The following is a 19,935-nucleotide window of genomic DNA, read 5'->3' as shown; positions in this document are numbered from 1 at the left end:
TAATGCTAATAAACAAGTGCTGCGTGATTACTTACTCACTGAAGGCGGCCTAATCAGGGAGTTGAACCCTGAACCCAGGGCATGTTAGTGCCTTGCTCTACACGTTGACCTAGACATTGTGAGGAACTACAAGACATGTGAAGAGAGTGTTTGAGTCCCTGTGTGTGTGTGTGTGTGTGTGCGTGTGTCCTGAAAATATGGTGACTGCAGAAGGCTGTGAGACAAAGCGCAGGTAGATTGATGATTGATTAGCTGTGGCTGTCTGGCTGACTGAGACTCATTGGCAGCCGTCACTTTGATGAATTACACCGCTGAGAAAAACACACTGCACTCTGATTACTGCCGGCAAGACTGTGTGTGTGTGTGTGTGAGTGTGTGTGTGTGAGTGTGTGAGTGTGTGTGCAATGGGGCTGATGACCTGTATATAGCCTTTGTTAGGGCATGTATTGTAAGTACAGTGTGTGTGTGTGTGTGTGCATGTTGCTGCTGATATTCCTGCCTTCGTGACTCTGATTTGCTCGGCAGGGATTGTATTTGCTGGCGTTGTTTCCATGCTAATCCACCACCTGTGTGTCCACGTTCACACTTCCCAAAATCCTGCTTTAGTATTCTGCCGGAGGAAGCAGCACATCCCCACAAGTCTGGCCCAAGGTCCTCGAACCACTCGTAAACAAAGGCCGATTTGTTCATATTTAACAAGATGGATGACAGGTATGTACGTATTTGTTGTCCCTCAGCTCCACCTGTCAGGAGATGCACTGAATAATTTATGCTGATAAAGGCCACGCTGCATCTTTTGATCCAGCAAAGACCGGGATTTGACTGAAGCATTAAAATAATGGGCAATTTATTTAATAAAGCACTTTGAGAGCCGGCGCGGGGCTGGACCTACATTGGTGTTTGAGGGCTGAAATTGATGTGGGTGGACGGTAGCTGCTGACTGCTGGTGTTTTGAGCTGAGAGTATTTTTAAATGTGCACATTTTTAATGCAAGAGAATGACATTCAGTGTGAAGAGGTGACTGTGGCTGTTGTGACTCATATATTTTACCATGTTACCTCTAAACATCAACCTTGGCTGTCTTGTGTTCAGGATGCCTTTTTGTTTGCTGAACTTTTGATAAACAGGTTACTTCACTAATTCCACGCTGCCTGCTAATTAATCCTCTGTTGTATTTTTTTGACCTCTCAGGATGTGGTTATATATCATCTGTCTACAAGCTGTATCTCTAGTAGTTTACCAGTATCTATAACAGGTACTGCAGAGACTGGATGCCCAAAGATGACTTGATGTCCTCATATTAAAATTTCTTCTACATCCTGAATGTGTCATGACGAAAATATCCAGATGCTGAACCTTCACTGGACTTCCCAAATGATCTCAAAGAGGTCCCAGCCAGATGTGAAGATACTGAACCTGAATTTAAAGCATTATATACATACAAAGGGTCTGGACTAATAGACACATCCCTCCAGCGTCAGTGGTTTGAAAATAGCTTTTTGACAGAAAGGTTGTTTGGTTTCTCTCCATGACTCAGAAAATGATTAAGATCAAAAGGAGAGACTGCAACTGTTCTCTGAGTGGTTTAATAAAGATGTAGCAGATTCCAGGTAAACACTCAGAGAAACCAAATCCTGCAAGGTTGGATGGTGGGTCCAGGTGGGCGGGGCTTGGGACATGGCTGAGGGCGGTGACTGCTTTGTTGTGACATCACAAAGTTCCAGAAGTCCTGACGGCTGGTTTTAAGGCTCAGTGTCTGAATACAGGCTGTGTGCATTTCTCTGTGGACTGAGGCTTTGATACTTTCACAGTATTAATATAGAACCTAGACCTGCTTTATAATCACAAACACATGGACATCTACCTTTAGACTGGATGGAACCTTTAAATTCAGCTTTTTATATAAGAATTACAAGTTAAGCTCACTAAGAAAATATACATCTATAGGGTGTCATGTATGGAAGTCAAACAAACACAAACATACAGGATCATGGAGCTTTAAAGTCCATCACTGACTTTCTAAACAGTAGTTTGAATGATATTTCTAAATGAATACGTTAAGTCCTTTATAAGCTTTTAGCTGCATCCTTCATCAGTGGATGAAGTTTGATCAGTTGTCATGGAAACTGAACAACATCTGAAAAATCCTCTGCTAATAAAGGCCACAAGATGCAGCTGAAAGCCATGGAAGAAATCCAGCACTTTATTTATTTGATTGCATATTATATGTTCACGAAGACACACATATGTAGAAATACACGTTTCCCTACACATACTCAGATGTAGACGAATCCAAAGTAAATGAGAGCTGGTGGAGGAGCGATAAGAGGCTAAAAGCTCGTACAAAGACCTCTCAGCAGCCAGCACCTCAGTGCGAGTTCAGACAAACAGGTGAATCACAGAATGTCATATGACACAGCAAAGTCCCTATTCGACAATTAGCATTTCAATAGCACCAACTCGACAAACTACACAAGCCTCTCTGCTGAAGTGAACAATGAAGGATGGTTCCATCCATCAAAAGCTTTTTCCAACTGGAGAATGTCGAGCCTGCAAAGTCCCCTTGATATTAATAAGAACAGTGTCTCTGGGTTCTTGGAAAAATTGCAGCCAATTCAGAATCAAGGTTACCTCCATATATTACCACAAATGAGGGACTTGAGAGAAGCTTTAATAATGCATGTAGGTATGGAACGAATCCTTTGGGTTGTTTTTTTACAACCCAAGTATCATTCAGAGCAGAATCACATAAGATTTCATGATGAAGTACCAGAGGAGAAAGAAAGTAGATTGAAGTACCATATTATAATTACTTTATGATATACAGAATACAGAGAGACCTTCAGACACAAAGATGTCACAGCAGTAAAGGCCGCAGCAACACAGTGGGAAAGTTTAGTATAAAAAAATCTCTTCATGATCCACACAGGACGACTCCAACTGATTTTGGTGACCTCTAGTGACCTCTAGAGGCTGACATTTGTAGATTAGAATGAAATAACACAACATCTATTGGATGAATTGCCTTGAAAATTGGTTCAGATGTTCATGTTCCCTCAGGATGAACTGCACCAACTTCAGTTGTTTTACCAGCACAGAGCCCAAAATGTCATGGAGAGGCTACATGACTCTGTAAATTGAATAGCTAATAGGAAAAGGAAAAACCTGCCTGATTAAAATCTGTATTCTTAATTAAATTTGTGAATCCAGTTATTATTAACTATTATCAAATAGATTAATTTCCATTATTTATTTATGAATTCATTAAGGTAGTTTCAAATGATGCACTTAATTGTTTTACATTCTTTTGTCAGCTTTTTTAATCTGAACTATTTGTTGATGGATAATGTCATTTGTAAAAAGAAATTATAATTCCTTTTTATTGCCTTTTTTATAGATTGATAAAAAGAAACGTGCACAAATGTATTAATACATATTTTTTGTACAATTAGTCATTATTTAATAATTAAAAGTGATTCATTATTAATTCTGTGGCACTTTTGGTCTCCCGTACCATGTATGTTTTGTTAGATAATTGATGCTGAGGAGTTTTACCGTGCCTCTGGCAAAAATGAATGTTTTTCACTTCTAACGCAGCTTGAATTTTAAACATTTTTTTTTTTTCTTAAAGTCAGGGTGAGGTTATTGTTGAGCTCAAATCTACATAAAATATACTAAATGTTGTGATTCTTCTCTTTTACTTTTGGATTTTTGTCAGTTCTCTGGCTCTAACTGTGACTGAAGTTTGGATACAGGTACAAAGCAGATTAGAGCTTTGGACCCGTATCCAAACTGCTCCCAACGCCCCCCTGTCCTTGATGAAGGCTGACCTGAACACCACATGCCAGTGTGAACGCAGAGTGTCCTATCTGGATTTTTGCCCAAGGCTGCCGCCAATTTTGCTGAAAACCAAGAAGCGTGCTCAGCAGTGTTACCCACAGAAATGAATACCTTCACATATGATATTACAGTATATGTGGATGTTGCTGTCATCTGTGACCTGTGCTTTGAGTTGTTCAGGATAAACACACTGAAGCCATCAATCAAAAGGAAGGTGTTCCACAGCACAGAAACAGAAAGACAGAGCAGTGTTTGTTTACTTTCCAAAGCAAATCTTCCAATGAATTCAACAAACTCCAGAGTTGCATCTAAAGTGATGCATTTCATATTTCAGATCAATAAAAAAACAAAAAATAGAACATTATGCCTGTGAGTGTTATAGGCACTGAACAGAGAAGGATACCTTCAATGGAAAATCTTCAGATCTGAGAACTCAAATGCAAATAAACTTCAAACCGTGCTCCACTGTTTTTACACTTAACAAATATAAGGCAAGGTCACCTCCTAGTGGCCAAAGTGTCGTCACTCAAACGGGCCAGAGAAGAAAAAGAAAACCTTTTCATAAGTATAAATTGAAATTGGTAGTAAGCACAGATATATGGAAATAGAAGATAGTAACTAAACTAATTATCACCTGAGATTTTTACAGAGGCTATAGTGCAACTAATCCTGGATTACACTTTTTTATATTTTATTTTTAAGTTTTAAATTTAATGAACTATACAGATGTATAAAGACATGTAAGCTGTAGTCAGTAGTAGAGTAAGTAGTAAGTAAAAACTGCATAGAGACAATGCAGAGGAGGCCTTCCTCTACAAATCTAAACTACATCTCTAATGCTTAAGGTTTGCTTTTATACAAACTCTGTGGTGTGAAACAGATGGTGAGGACAAGACCAGTCCGTCTCTAACATTAACAATGGCTGACAAGCTGTGAACAAAGCTCTGCATCAGTTGTTGTGTGTGGGTCTGATTCCCGTCTCTCTCTGGACTAACACACAATCCATCGACAAAACCAGAAAATACATATTTGCAATGAATCCAGATACATTTTCCTTGAGAAGCAGCTTTCCCATATCACAGAGACAGGTAAAGTCTGGTGGGTTTAACAAATGTTAGTTCACTGTATGGCCAAAAGCATATGGACATATAGGTGCTGAATTCATAATTTCCCCCAGGAAGTAATCACATTACTGCCATAAACCACTGATTGGACACAGTTGGTCACAGTTTAAACTTCCTTTTGCTCTATATGATCACTTGATGGTATTATTTCACTGTGGGGGCTCACAATTGCCCACAGAAGCCCTATAAATACAAAAAGAAAGGAAAAGACGATTGGAGGGAGCTTGAAATCAAGCAAACTTTGATGCAGGATTTGTACAATAAGCATCAGACTGGGAAAACAATAGTGATTTTGATGCAAATAAATTCTGACAACCCAAATTAGTTTTGACTGACGCATATCAGACGTGTGACTCGAAGCATTTAAGTGTGTAATTCTGTTAAGCAGCAGTGAGACAAGAGAGAAGTAACTAAGAGAAACATCCAAGAAAAACATATATTTATGTTTGTGAAATTATCCTCTTGTCACTTACAGTATTTTCATCTCACCATGATGCATTCAGTGAATTTGACTCCACAGGTGAGTAGGTGGGTAATTTCTGCTTCACCTTCACCACATCCCTGATATCTAAAGCAGTTTGGATTGACAGGATCTTTCTGGTCTGTAACCCCCCCCCCCCAGCAGCCTTGCAGCTGTCACACACTTTGTTTTGTCTTTTTTCCTCCTCTCTCATCAAGCCCGCCTCTGTCACATCTGTTTGTGATAATGATTAAAAATGGAACTAATTTCCTTTAATCTGCAGGAATCCCGTCGCGCCCAGATTGGCATCCTCTCATTATAGACTTTGAACGGCTGGCTGCTGCTGAATAACAGGCTTCACCTAGCAGAACAATCCAATAAAAACGTTCTGAATGTGTAATCAACGTTTCCCAACGCCTGCTATCTCTGCTGTCTGTCTGATAACCTTCAAGCGTCAGAGAAAACGATGCTCTGTCATCTCTGGGCCGGTGGAGGATGTGATGGAAACTTCAAAGCAAGATGACTGAATTTTACTCAGTAGCTTCTGAGTTCATTAATGTTTCAGTTTTTTAAAAGTTTGATTTATTGCTTTGATGCTGCAGGAGCAGGTCAGCAACAGTTTAAAAATCACTGTCCACAAGTTCCCAAAAGGTGGCAGCACAGAGTCATAGCTAATCTGTGTGTGTGTGTGTGCTCTTGTATCTTTGTGAGGACCAATTCCAGTTTTAGACCTACATAGTGAGGACGTTTTTGGAAAGTGAGACTGTTTGGCAAAGTGAGAACATTCCTGGTAAATGAAGGCAGGGAAATTGATTTTGGAGAATTGGGACATTTTTGGAAGGTAAAAACATTTATAAAAAGTAAAAACATTTTGGTAATGATAGTGTTTCAGAGACATTTTTGGAAAGTAAGGACATTTTTTGACATTGCGGGTATTTTGGAACGTGGCGGACATTTTTGGATAATTGGAAGTTTTTTGGAAAATGGTCATATTTTTGGAAAATCACAATATTTTGGAGACTATTTTTTTCCTTTCAAAGTTGAAAGTATAATCAAAAATCCGTATGTTTTGACATTTTGCAAAGTAAGAACAATTAACGAAAGTGAGGAAATTTGTATATTAGAAGAGTATATTTACACAAAGAGAGAGCATTTTAAAAGAACAAGATGTTTGTATGGTGAAGACATTTTTTGTTAAGTGTGAACATTTCTGATAAATGAAAACAGTTTTGGACAGGGAAGATGTTTTGGAAAATTAGGACACTTTTTGGAAAGTGAACCTTCTGGCAATTGAGGACATTGTTGAAGGGTAAAAACATTTTTGAAAAATAAAAATATTTCGGAAATTTTTGGAAAGACACATTCTTGGAAGTACTTTGACATTGTGGTTTGAGAATTTGATGCTACGCTAGGAAATCAGAGTACATCAACATTGAAGTTCATAATTTTTCAAAACTAGGCACATTTTTGGAGAATTTGGTGGGTTTTTTATAAAGTTAGAACATTTTGGAAAAATGTGTATTTTGGAGAAGTGAGAACTTGTTTGGAAATATTGTGTTCAAAGGGCTGTTTTAAGGTTTTGACTTGATATAGGGTTCGGCTTAGAATTAGGTTCAGGTTCATGTTGAGCTAAGGGTCAGTTTTATGCATAGCATCAGGATGTGAAAGGTTTGAGTCAGGGGCCAGAGGACGCGTTATGACAACAGAGGTCCTCACAAGGGTGCAAGTACAAATGGGAGTGTGTTCTGGAGGGGGGAATGGTTCCCACTTCCTGTACTGGGGCTGCATGTCGGTCAAACACCACCCTCAGGAGGGGGCTTTCTCACGCTGTGGAGTATGAGCGCACACACACACACACACACACACACACACACACACACACACACACACACACACACACACACACACACAAACATCACATGGATGCAGCACACATAAACACAGCAAAAAAAGAAAAAAACTAAATAAAACAAAACACTGATATAGGTCAGATTTTAACGTATGTGATGGAATTAGAACATCACACATCTCACAGTTGGACAACGTGGTAAAACTGATGTTTTATCAATCACCTTCGTCTGTGCCAGAATTGAATATTTATTTGATTTATTCATAGAGATGATTCAATCTCCATCTCCCCGGGTGTCACTGTGGGTCTTCCTGAGATGAAGGGTCACAAGTGCTACTTCCTCCTCTGGTGACATAAAGGTCAGAGGTGAAAGTTAAACAGCTGTCTGTTTTTTTTTTCTACTGTATGTGAGTGTGTGTCTGTGCATGTAAAAACACTGGAGGAAAGGGGGTGTGGGAGTGTTCGTCAGACCCTTGGGAAGATAAAAAATGATGGGATATGGCACTTTGTGCGTGTGTGCGTGTGTGTGTGCATGTGTGCAGGGGTCAGAGGTCAGGCTCTTCCCTTGACAGTTTCTTGGGAAACACTGGTTGATGGGAATCTCCTCACACTGTCTCTAGCTGTGATGTAAACATGTACAGTCACGAGAGGCTGGTGTGGAGGTCGGACGTGATGATGTGGTGACATGTCGCTGTGAGTCATTTCCATTCGACCACACAGTTTCCTGACTGTTAAAAATCAGTGTATCTTTAATGTGAATGTTTGCTGTAACATATTTACATCGTCAGTGAAGAAAGAATTTTATTCAAAATGTAATTCTTAAACATCCCATATTGTATAAAGTAAGATTCCCATGTCTTTTTTGACAGTGAAGCAGGTCTAGGTTCTATATTAAACACTGATTCAGCTTTTTCACAATCTGACTCATCTTTAACTATTTTTCACTGATTAACCCTATAATGCCAAATGCATCAAATTTGATACAAGCATTTCTGAGACCTCTTGCATCACCTTATGGTAAAAACTTCACTCAAAACCCTCTTGTATCCAATCTGATACTTGTCTTCCAACCCCTGGTGGATCCTTTATCACTACAACAATTCAAACACAGTACATGGGACAATCCAGGTTGGCCACCTTCAGATAGTTCCCAACTCACTGGATCAAGGTAAAGAAAATTGTGATTTTTACGATTTTCCAGTGACATTTTTAGTAATATTCTAACATGAACACTTAATCTGTTGAAGCAAGTTATAATTACATAATTTTTTGCATTTTAGTATGTAGTAAAATCGTGTATAAAATTTGGAAAAACCTATATGCAAATAATTTTTTGTAATTTTTTTTTTTTAATTTTGTGAAAGGGCCAAATAAAGGTTCCAGATTTTCTGTCCATTATTTCTGGGGTCAGGCATCACATTTTTTCCCACATCTTTTCATACTATTTAAACTGCTTATTATATAAATCCATGCCTGCAGTGCAGTTTAGCTTCAGCTTGTGCAGAAGACAGCGAATCTCATGTACAGATTTTCACCCCAACACAGAACAGAAGGTCAGAGAAGTCGCACTGGTTGTTGATGAAATGACACTTTACTCTCCATTCACAGCTACTGCAGGTCTAAAATAGCATCTATGGCTTTAATGTGAGACACATTTGCCCTTGCTGTTACTTGTTATCATGTATTATGAGAAATGCATGAGTAAAAGCCTGCCACCATATCTGGCAGTGAGTGTGTACTGCGCTGCATCATACCGTGTCTGAGAGGACAGTGCAGTCAGTGTGATGGGCATTTCCTGTCCCCGCACCTTCAGTGTAAACCGCAGTGCTGTAAGACGCGTACGGGAGCTCAGAGTCGCGAAGGGACGCTGTGACCTGGGTACGAGCCCACAAACCTGCGTCAGAGGCCGGGTAAGTGCTGGGGGGTGGTGGGGGGGGGCTTTCCCACTTTATCCCTGTGTCATTAACAGCCAGGCGACAGCATCCTCAGGCTGGTGTAACACGACGTCCGCGGTTTAGAGACAGATGTAGGTGCTGTCTTAATGTGAAAGACGTGTAGCCTGCACCAGACTTACTTCAACAATCTTAACATTTGAAGCTTTCTTGACTCCAAGTAAAAGCGTGTAGGTTTAACATGGGTCTCAATATAAAGTGTTTATTAAGCGGAGACAAGTCTTTATTTCGGCATTGATATAATCCGCCATATTCACATATTTATGATAAATATGACCTTGATTCGCGCTGGGCTCCCTTGTGGCTGACGATGAATTAACGTGCTTTTGGCGGAAGGTGGCTGTTGGAATTACAGGCGGGACAGTTCAAAACATTAGCCGTTTTTTGAAGATATATCATCCTACATTATTTTTTATTCCTGCCGAATATAAGAGTGGATCCATCTGACTTACAAAAATACATTAAGTCACGTTTTTATCAACGTTCATATTTGACTACATGCGTAGAAACTTCAAATGGCTCAATTTCTGAATTGAGTTTTGTTCGTCTGAAAGGGAGCCGACTGAATCACATCATGCTGCGCTGTACGAGAAAGGCACCAGCTTGGTTTACTGTCGGCTGGGTATTTCTGTGATAACACCGTGCAGGAATTGCATCTCCTTGTCCTGGATCGTGCATCTTACGTAAATGCAGTCGACAGCAAGGGATTGTTCGCTTCAGTGGGCTCAGCTGACCGCGTCCCCGCAGAGATTCAGCGAGCCTGCGGATCAGGGATGGTTTCCCAGCAGGCTGCTGTGCATGCACCATGTTCAAATCACATTCTGAGACTCATTGTAAATATTATTGCATATGCATATGTAAAAAAAAATGTTATTTTTGCAATAAGGGCAGTTAAATAATATATAAGGTGTTAAAAACCATCCACGACTAGAATATATTAACTTGGAAATTTGGGGCTTCATAAATATTATTTCGTACTTTTAAAAAAAATGTATTTCCTAATGTTTTGAATTATTCTGGTAACCTCAGCACAGCTGATTGGAAACTGATCGGATTTTCCAGACCTCAAATGTTTTTTAAAAGCATATCCAGCAAAGTTATCAGCTCACAAACAGGGCTCTCTGCCAGAAATGTAAGCAGATGAGGTGACATTAGTTCAGTTGCAGGTTTGTAAACTGACTGTAACTGACATGCAGTTGGCTGTTGAAGAAGCAGTCCATAATAAACCCGCTCTCAACTCTAAACTGGTTCCAGTTTGGAAATCTGATATGAGGGAAAGTTGCATCAAGTTCACTAAAGTTACCTAAACTTATACCGGAATTTACGAAGTTTTTACCTTCAAAATAAAAACAGCTTTTTGCCACCAGAGGGAATTTTTTTAACTGTTCTCCTGGGAAATTGATGAACATATAGTTGCAAAGATTAATACTGAAAAAATGTATGTAAATGTAAATAATTTATAGAAATGAACAATTACAAAATAGTGTATGAATGGAAATATAACGCAACACATGACAAAAAATTATTGCATGAATCTATCCAGGGTATAAATCACTACACAGGTCAAGGCTGGATAACCAAATGGACAAAGTGGACAAATATCGTGGTCCTCAGGGGCCCAGAAACCCTCAGATGACCTCTAGGGCAAGTATTTCATGGTATTTTGAATAATTAATTAATGCCAGCTAAAAATGAAACTTTAATATATATATATATATGTATATATATATATATATATATATAAATAATAAACCCTATCTGAGGAGCAAAGGAGGTTTAATACAGGCCTAGCTAACTTTTTGCCCAATAGTGGGTTCCTTTGTGATATGTGTGGTATGCGGTGTTTGAAAGTTTGCATGTCTTTCTATTCCTTGGAGACATATGAGTATTTTATAGTCTTTTCACGAATAAGATATAGTTTTGATTCTTAGTTTTGTTATTATTCCTAATCTCTCAGTAAAACAAATGAGTTGGGTTCACTCTTTTCAATGTTTTAGCTATTGGGTCTTTTATTTTTGAAGGCGGCTACCGGAAGCGTTGTGTCGTGCTCGGTGCAGCTTGACGCCACGGAGCGAGACAGGCGGCAGTATGCGGAGCAGCTGATGCTCTTACGGGGCTAAAAATAATCAACTTTTTCTCACCAGCTTTCACTCTAAATTGTTTCTTTTCCTCTTTTCCGTCCCACTGTCTGTTTAATTACTTTAAAAAACAAACTAAAAAAAAAAACAAAAACTCAGGCATCAGGAATGAAACGTTGTCAGTGAGGATTGTTACTTTTCTCCAAGGTAAGAGACTGTGGTGTGTTAATATTAGCCTTGTGGTCCTTCTCATTCAACATGCTTAACTTAACCACTCTGTTCAAGTTCCCCGGCGGTGAATTAGCTTTCGTGTATCAGTAGGAGCCGCGCTTTGTATTTTGAAATGATTTGTCTTGGTTAATGTGGCTTTAGTCTCATGCAGCTGTTGTTTTTCGTAAAAGCTGAAGGTTGATTTACGTACATTTTGACATTTTACCACCGTGTCTAGGACGTCAGCTGTCCAGACGAACGGCTCCGCCTATTTGGAGCCATGTTTCTTTTTCATAGTTTCCACATTGATGTTTTTATGATGTATGAGTGTGCGCCATAAATCACCACTTACACATGGGAAATCTTTACTTCTGGCATTTAAAATATATTCCAGTGGCGCCAAGGTTTCATGTTGGAGAAGAACTGTCAACTAATTTAACTTTAACCACCTGCCTTAATATTCAATGTGTTAAATTAGTGATTACGCTGCAGTGTGGCACCAAATTACAACGGGCACAGATTGACCCAAACAAAGATGGCCGCCGGATTCAACCGTTCTGGTCGCCATCTTTGTTTTTGTTTTTGATTTTGTTTTTGTTTTGGAATGGAGCCGAAATGTTAGCCTGTAAAAAGTGATCCAAACAGCCCCACTTCACTGTATAGTGCCGCAGCGATGAGCTTTGTTTTAGGCTGACCTGGATGTTAGCATCGCCCTGGTTCCCTCGATTAAAAGTCAATGGGATTTTTACATTGACTTTTGGATTTCTGCAGAAAATTTACTCTGTGACAAACAAAAGTTTACGATACTTACAGGTTTTGTTCAGCAGGGTAATCTTCACAAACGAACACCAATTTTGTGATTTTTGAAGCCTAAATACAGTCGGCAGGAGTAAAAGGCTAATGTTAAGCTATAAACGAGCTACACCACTGTCGCAGGACTTTAACGTCACCACCGCTAACCTTCCAACATGTAGTTTGAGTTAGCTCAGACCTCTTCTACAAAAGCCGTCAGTAAGTTAGTAAGAAAGAAGAAATCACGACGGGGGTATTTGCTGCCGTATTTTATGTCATAGAAAACAATGTGAAAATGTCTTGAGCTTGTCCTGACCGCAGAGGAGTCATTTACGTCGTCTCACAAAAAAAAAATAACCTGTTAAAAAAAATCCTTGAGGAAACCGGAAGTGCAAAAATGCTAACTAATTTTCAGGTTTTAGCACAAATTCCTGCGGCAATCTGCTAGCCCGTAAAAAGTTATAAAATCCCACTGTAGGGAAGCGTTGTTTCTTATTACCTGTTATCCTCCGCAGTGTTTCCCATTGAACACCTACATTTTGCTTGAGTTTTAATCAGGACTGCTGGGATTCAGGGCTGTGAAGCAGCAGACGCCAGCTCTAAGCTCTAAACAGTTAATTAATGAACAACCAACTCATTTAAAACTAAATCACCAGAAGCTTGTGGGCTTGTGGGTGGGCAGTGCCCCTGAAATAGCCCTCATGCTTCACACTGACATCCATCCTGTGTTTCTGTGTACGTCTGTGTGCGCTTGAATGTGTGACATACCTCAAACACGTTGGATCCATTCTCCAAAGGTCAAGCCAAAGCACCGTTAGTGACAACTCTTTAAAGATCACAGAAAAAACATCGGATTTTATCACATAAAATACAGTTAATGTTGATCTATTTTGGTATCTTTTTTTTTTACAGACTGACTCGAGGCTTGCGTGGAGCAGTTGGGTGGTGGCATGGCCTTGTCGTTTTGCGGCAGCGACGAAGGTATCAATGCCTATAGCGTGGAGAACGGCGTGCTGAACAATGGCTGCTTCGTGGACGCTCTCAACCTGGTCCCCCATGTCTTCCTGCTCTTCATTACCTTCCCCATCCTCTTCATCGGTAGGTGACTAAAACTAAACCTAAAAAAACAAAGACTAAATAGCCTATTAACTGATCAGTTACTTGAGAAATGAACTTGTCTTTAGTAGATGAAACACTCAGATGAGTTTTGAACCATCAAGTGAGTTGTATTATCCCATTTACCTGCTTCACACGAACGCAACATTAATACTAAGGCAGCAGCTGACAATTATTTTCATCATTGATTAATCTTCCATTCATTTTTTTCAATTAACTGATTATTCGTTTTGTCTATAAAATTACTGTGAATAGTGAAAAATGCCTTTTATAATTTTTCCTCAGGCCAAGGTGATGTCTTCACATGTCTTGTTTACATATATTCAGTTTACCGTCACGTGTGACAAAGAAAAGCATCAAGTCGTCACATTTTAGAAGCTTTTTTTCTTCTGCTGACCACTCAACTGTTTTGAAGTGATGGGTGTTTTGGGACAAAATAATCTAGATTAAGTGCACAAAAGAGTCAGAAGTGGTTCAGCCTGTGTTATGTGTATTCTGACAGATGTGTAAGTGTTTCCTGCTTAAGCCTCTTAGAGCTTCACCTTTTCTGCTGGAGAGTCTCAGAAGTCGGTGCAGCTGTCAGGACAGAACTAATCCAGTGAGGATTACTGCAGCACAGTCACACACACTGTTTGATCTTTGTGTTCATTGTTTCATACGCACTGTGGTGTGGTTAGTGCAGGTGACTATTGGATACTGGGAAGAGTGGATGTGCTTTTCTAGTGCACTGTGACTGAGCAGGGTGAACCAGCCCCACTGCATGCTGGGATAGACTGCAGCCCCATGTGACCCTGTATAGGATAAGAGGTTTTGAATAGATGGATAAGTAGATGACAGGAGTGAGCGATCCATCTCGGTATTATGTCATTTTATATCACAATTTAAATACATAGCTTAACGATTAAGATAAAATGACCATATGGGAATGTCATTTTAGCTATTGCACCAAGTTAAATACATGTCAAATTAAAAGACTTCATCGTATTGATCCTAAAATCCAACATCAGCATAAAATTCTTTATTGATTTGTCCACAGAGGAATCCTTTTGGAAAAAAGTTCATTTTTTCAAAAGGCTACTTATTTAAACATAAGACGTGAGTCATATGACACACTGTTGAGAAAGTCCCTGTTTCAAGGCTGTGTTTTTAGGTATTAAAATAGTTAGAAATGTCAATGGGCTTTTGAATGAGCTTTTTTTTCTTCTGGAATAAAACCCAGAAGTTCTGCTTTCACTTGAGCCCTCTGTTATATATCAGTATGGTTAACACGGTTACATAAAAATCTCTACGAATTTGATAAGGGATTGAGATTTGATAAAATGATGTCAAACCTCGACCCCAGTGATCAGAAAGCAGCAGCTTTGTCGCACAGACGTCGATGACGAAACCTTGCGACTCCCTGTCATCTGGCGGCCACAGCAGATGTGTCAGTGATACACTCCCCTCCCCACCACAGCCCCACACTTAACACACACACACACACACACACACACACACACACACACACACACACACACACACACACACACACACACACTTTAAGGCAGTTCCTTGCCACCAGTGTGAACATTAAGCTGGCGACTGGACTTTTTCTGCAGGAAACAGTAAAACAAACAGTAAACTAAACTGCAGTAAACACACAGTCAATATAAAAAAACATACTGATTATATAACAGTACATTGAGTGGTTGGGGTAGCACTTACTTTATTTAGTTGAGTTCTGGAATACTAAGAAAAAACTTCCATCCTCCTCTGTCATTTCTGTATTGTTTTGCAGAAAATATCTTTTGCTGAATGCATGGTTTGTTATTTGTTGTGTGTGTGTGTGTGTTTGTGTGTGTGTGTGTGTAGTAATAGTAGTTTATGGGAATGATTCTGACCAGAAGCCCTCGGCTTGCTCCCCAAGGACTCACTAATTGATGCTTCCTGGTTCTGGTTTTTTATGGTCTTAGTCCCCTGAGCCTCCAAATGGCCGCAGTCCATTTAGTTAAGAGTAGAAACAAACCTAATAAGAAAGTATATCATCACTGGACTGTGGTACTGGACTCCCAGACCATCACCCATTTTAACCAATAAAGCAAAGTTAGATTAAACTGACACATCTACTGTCATGAAGTGTATTGGCATTAGAGTGATATTTACTATAGAGTTGCTGATTTTGATTTTGTATTGTATTTAGAGCTGTAATGTTTAGTCGAGTAGCTGATTAGCTGAATTACAGAAAATGAATTAGCAACGATTTTGATAATCAATAAATCATTTAAGTTGATTTTCAAACAAAAATGCAGAATAGTTGATGGTTCTAATTAGTGAAATGTGAATAATTTCTGCTTGAAATTAAAGTTTAGTTTTGCTCTGTTGGTCAAACAAAACATTTGAGCTTGTTACCTTTAGGCAAGAGGAAGCTTTGTATCTGAGGTGTGATTCTCACACTGTGGTGACATGACTAGAAATCAGTGTAAAATACTATAACAACAGTAGTGCCTTAAAATCCCTTATAGCTCATAACCCAGTTTACAAGCCAATGATTGTACCGTCGTCTCTTCTTGTTCCCTCCGTTCTCTGCTCCATACAGGTTGAATCTTTCAACAAAGTCAAATTTAGATTCATCATAACTCTTTTCTCTGTCCCTCTCTGTCTGTCTCTGTCTATCTCTGTCTGTCCATCAGGTTGGGGCAGTCAAAGCTCTAAGGTCCAGATCCATCACAACACATGGCTTCATTTCCCCGGCCACAACCTGAGATGGATCCTCACCTTCTCACTGCTGTTTGTCCACGTCTGCGAGTTTGCAGAGGGCATCGTTTCCAACAAGTGAGACCTCAGACGGAAGTTTTGTCACATATGTTAATCTCACAAATTGCTGCTTTTGCTTCTGTTGTCTTTATCAAAGTTAACTGAAAGTGAATTAAATTTGTGCTGTTAAAGAGAATGAACAAAATACTTTTAAAAATGAAAGTGTGCTGTTCATTTTATGCTGCGTTCATGTGGTATTTTTACTGTAGGATGATGGGAACCAATCACCTCCATCTCTACATGCCAGCATTCATGGGTTTCGTAGCAGCAACAACATCAGTGGTTTATTACCACAACATAGAGACATCCAACTTCCCCAAACTGCTGCTTGGTAAGTCTCGACACTGAGGGCACTGGGCTGGTTCATCCTCATAACTTTTATCTGTCCTATAAAAACTGTCTGTGTACACAACTCCCAGCTTCTTAAAGAGTGCTCCACCAGTTTAGCATCGCACTCCCAACACTGTTGGACTCATGATGAGTTCTTAATCGAAAAGATAACATCTTTTTAATTCCTTACATTCTGCTTCATTAACAAAATCTGCCACAAACATTACCCACAATGCAACTTCATTTCTTATGGTTCATCTGAGTTTTGACAGCAGCTAGTGAAGTCTAATTTCCAATTCAGATTTGGTAGTAACATTAATTTGGACTCAAGGATGAACTGATTAGATTTTGGTGGTCCAAGGTCAAAGGTCAAGGTCCCAGTGACCTCAGAAAACACGTTTTTGGCCATAACTCACAAATTATTTCACTAATTATGACACAATTTAACTCAAATGTCTATAATGATAAAATGAAGTGATGACATTTTATATCCAAAAGGTTGACGGTCAACTTCCCTGTGAAATCATAATGTTCTGCAAAAACACCTCTGGCCATTATAAATGCTGTAACTCAAGAAGGGGAGGTTGTGACCATGTTTCCTGCACCTTGCCTGATTGGTGGAGGGAAACAACCATGAAGTTCACTTTTGTAGCTTGTAGTCTTCAGCAGTAACTGATGCTGACTCAAGTGACATCACTGTGTAAAATCAGTGGAGTTCCCTTTTAATCTATCATTGAAACAGGTTACAATGCAGCAGTGCAACAGCCTATTGATATTACACTGTATAACTTTTTTTTCCCTCACAGTTCTTTTCATTTACTGGGTGTTGGCGTTCATCACAAAGTCCATTAAGCTCTGGAAGTATGCAGAGTACAAAGTGGGACCACAGCATCTGAGGTTCTGTATCACAGCTCTGTTAGTGATCCTGTATGGACTGCTAATGGCTGTGGAGGTCAACGTCATAAGAGTCAGGGTGAGCAATATCAGTGAGTAAATCACTGTTAACGTGTCAAATCCAGGAAGATGCTTGTTTTCCTAGGTGGTTTGGTGGTTATGGTTCTAAATATGAGGCAAACACATGGTTAACTGTCCATACGTTAATTCTTGTTCTGTTGTCTTGTGTCTTTCTGTAGAAATACGTATTCTTCGCCAATCCTCAGAAGGTGAAGCCGCCAGAAGATTTACAGGATCTGGGGGTTCGCTTCCTGCAGCCGTTTGTCAACCTTCTTTCCAAGGTAGACACAAACACACCGTCATATTTTAACATTTTAGTCTCAAAGAATATAACCCAGTTCAAATATTTACACCACAAGAGAGTTAGAAAGCAAAGTGCCTCATTTTCAGCTCAGATTTTGGCCGTGGCTGTGACAAATTGTTGGCACATTTGTAGGCGACATATTGGTGGATGAATCCTCTCATCATTGGAGCCCATAAAAGACCCATAGAGCTGAAGAAGATCGGCAAGCTGCCCATCGCCATGAGAGCCCTCACCAACTACCTGCGGCTCAAAGACGCTTACGAGGATCAGAGGGTGAGCAGATGGAGGCCTTATCCTCACCTCACCCCAATGCGATATTACATATAAGAAGAAGCACAAACCTCCATCATCTCTTTCTCTGCACAGACAGCGGAGGACCCAGATCGAGCCCCGTCCATCTGGCGCTCCATGTATCGAGCGTTTGGACGTCCCATCCTGCTCAGCAGCACCTTCCGCTACCTGGCAGACCTGCTGGGCTTCGCCGGGCCGCTCTGCATCTCTGGCATCGTGAAGTACCTGAAGGACGACGACGACGGCGCCACGTCGGGCAAAGAAACGATGGGTGTATGTATGAGTGGGAAGGGGGACATGTTGCTTTTATTTGTGACCTGACGCGACCTCTTGTCAGTACCTGAGACGGTTCCTGCTGCAGTGGAAATGCTTTTAAGGCGTTTAAAGAGAAGACAAATCAAAGGCTGGAGGTAGATTGCATTGACCTGCATTGTGTGAACTCTACAGAGCTGTGGCTACAGTATATGCAGTAGGGGTAAATAACAGTGGGGGTGCTCACTGCTGGAGGTCCTCTGTGGCCCTGACAGCTGTGAGATATAAAGTTACTGCTCAGACTTGAAAACTGGTCCAGAAACTGATGGAGCTGTTTGAGAGGTCTGTGCTGATCAGAGATGACAGTGAAAAATTAAACGTCATCGATTTCCCTTCAGAGAAATCACTCTGCTGAGTGTTTACACAGCATCATTTTACTAAAGGTTAAGTGCAAATTAGTGCAGCATCATGGGTCATCCTCACTGGATGAATGACTCACTCCCAGTGTGATGTTACCAAGGCGTTGGTCGCAGTCATCATGTCACCACCAGAGTGTGTGTGTGTGTGTGTGTGTGTGTGTGTGTGTGTGTGTGTGTGTGTGTGTGTGTGTGTGTGAAAAGGAGGCTGTATCTGATGTGATGATATGTTTGTAATGTCATAATGTGCAGGTGCTGAAATGACATTACGCATACACACACACACACACACACACACATTTGTAATTTTACACACGTGAGGACATAGTGCATTCCCTAAACCACAACTGTAACCATGACAACAACATGCCGAACGCCGGCCTTTACCCTAACCCTCAACTGCTGTAAAGTTTAATTTTAACCCTTAAAACAAGTTTTAATCCTGTAACAGGACAAATATTCTTATCTTCCTAAATGTCCTCACTTTTTAAGAATTTGTTTAATTTCCAAAAATGTTTTCACTTTCTAAGAATTTGTTTAATTTCCAAAAATGTTTTCACTTTCTAAGAATTTCCTCACTTTCCAAAACATGATCTCAGGTCTAAAACTCAAATTTCTCCGCATAGATAAAACAGTCCAACGAAACAAATGAAGATTTTGTCGACGTAACATTAGAAACAATTTGAATTTATAGTAGTATTGTATTGGTCCATAACACAAATGATTTGTTAATGACTGTTTGCGATCATGACTTAAATTAATTCTTGTGTATTACCAGCTTTTCATTGATTATTTGTTTTTTTAGTTTCCATATACACCATCGCTGTTGAATGAAAACCCTGTATCTCCAAATTTGATATTTTTGATTGGAGCTCTGCTGGTTATTTCTCAGTCTCAGCTCATGACTAACGATCATGACAGTGAACCTCAAAACTTTTAATCAATAATCATAATAATAGTAAATCAACTAATTGTTTTGGCACTACATTGAATATCTGCACAACATTTTCAGTTTGCACTTCATCATTCCAGATATTTCAGGACCTGCACTAGTTTTAATAAATCAACACGAGCTGGACCAACAATAATACAAAACGCTGATATCTGCCCATGACAGCACCATAAGGAGGGTGTAACAGAGAGAGAGAGAGAGCAGACACTTTTACAGGCGTCC

At 39.8% G+C, this 19,935-nt stretch overlaps 1 protein-coding gene across 11 annotated transcripts in view; it reads left to right on the top strand.

The window, feature by feature from the left end:
• Positions 1–8,652: 8,652 nt before the first annotated feature.
• The window catches only part of abcc9 (ATP-binding cassette, sub-family C (CFTR/MRP), member 9), a 55,218-nt gene continuing 43,935 nt past the window's right edge, over positions 8,653–19,935 (top strand). For 2 of the 11 annotated variants that reach the window (XM_071502243.1, XM_071502237.1), the window contains exons 1-8: positions 11,035–11,510; positions 13,218–13,403; positions 16,091–16,232; positions 16,421–16,545; positions 17,351–17,517; positions 17,678–17,779; positions 17,935–18,075; positions 18,169–18,366. In XM_071502243.1, coding sequence (XP_071358344.1) covers positions 13,256–13,403; positions 16,091–16,232; positions 16,421–16,545; positions 17,351–17,517; positions 17,678–17,779; positions 17,935–18,075; positions 18,169–18,366 — 1,023 coding nt within the window. In that variant the 5' untranslated portion in view covers positions 11,035–11,510; positions 13,218–13,255. Of the gene's footprint in view, positions 9,184–11,034; positions 11,511–13,217; positions 13,404–16,090; positions 16,233–16,420; positions 16,546–17,350; positions 17,518–17,677; positions 17,780–17,934; positions 18,076–18,168; positions 18,367–19,935 lie in introns of those variants that run through there. The other 9 variants (XR_011694139.1, XM_071502241.1, XM_071502239.1 and 6 more) reach the window with 6 other exon arrangements.

Source organism: Trachinotus anak, unplaced genomic scaffold (genome assembly GCF_046630095.1).
Source record: "Trachinotus anak isolate AG129_WGS33_773 ecotype Australia unplaced genomic scaffold, CSIRO_AGI_Tana_v1 ptg000018l, whole genome shotgun sequence".
Lineage (NCBI taxonomy): Eukaryota > Metazoa > Chordata > Actinopteri > Carangiformes > Carangidae > Trachinotus > Trachinotus anak.
This window is presented reverse-complemented; position numbering and strand designations above follow the sequence as displayed.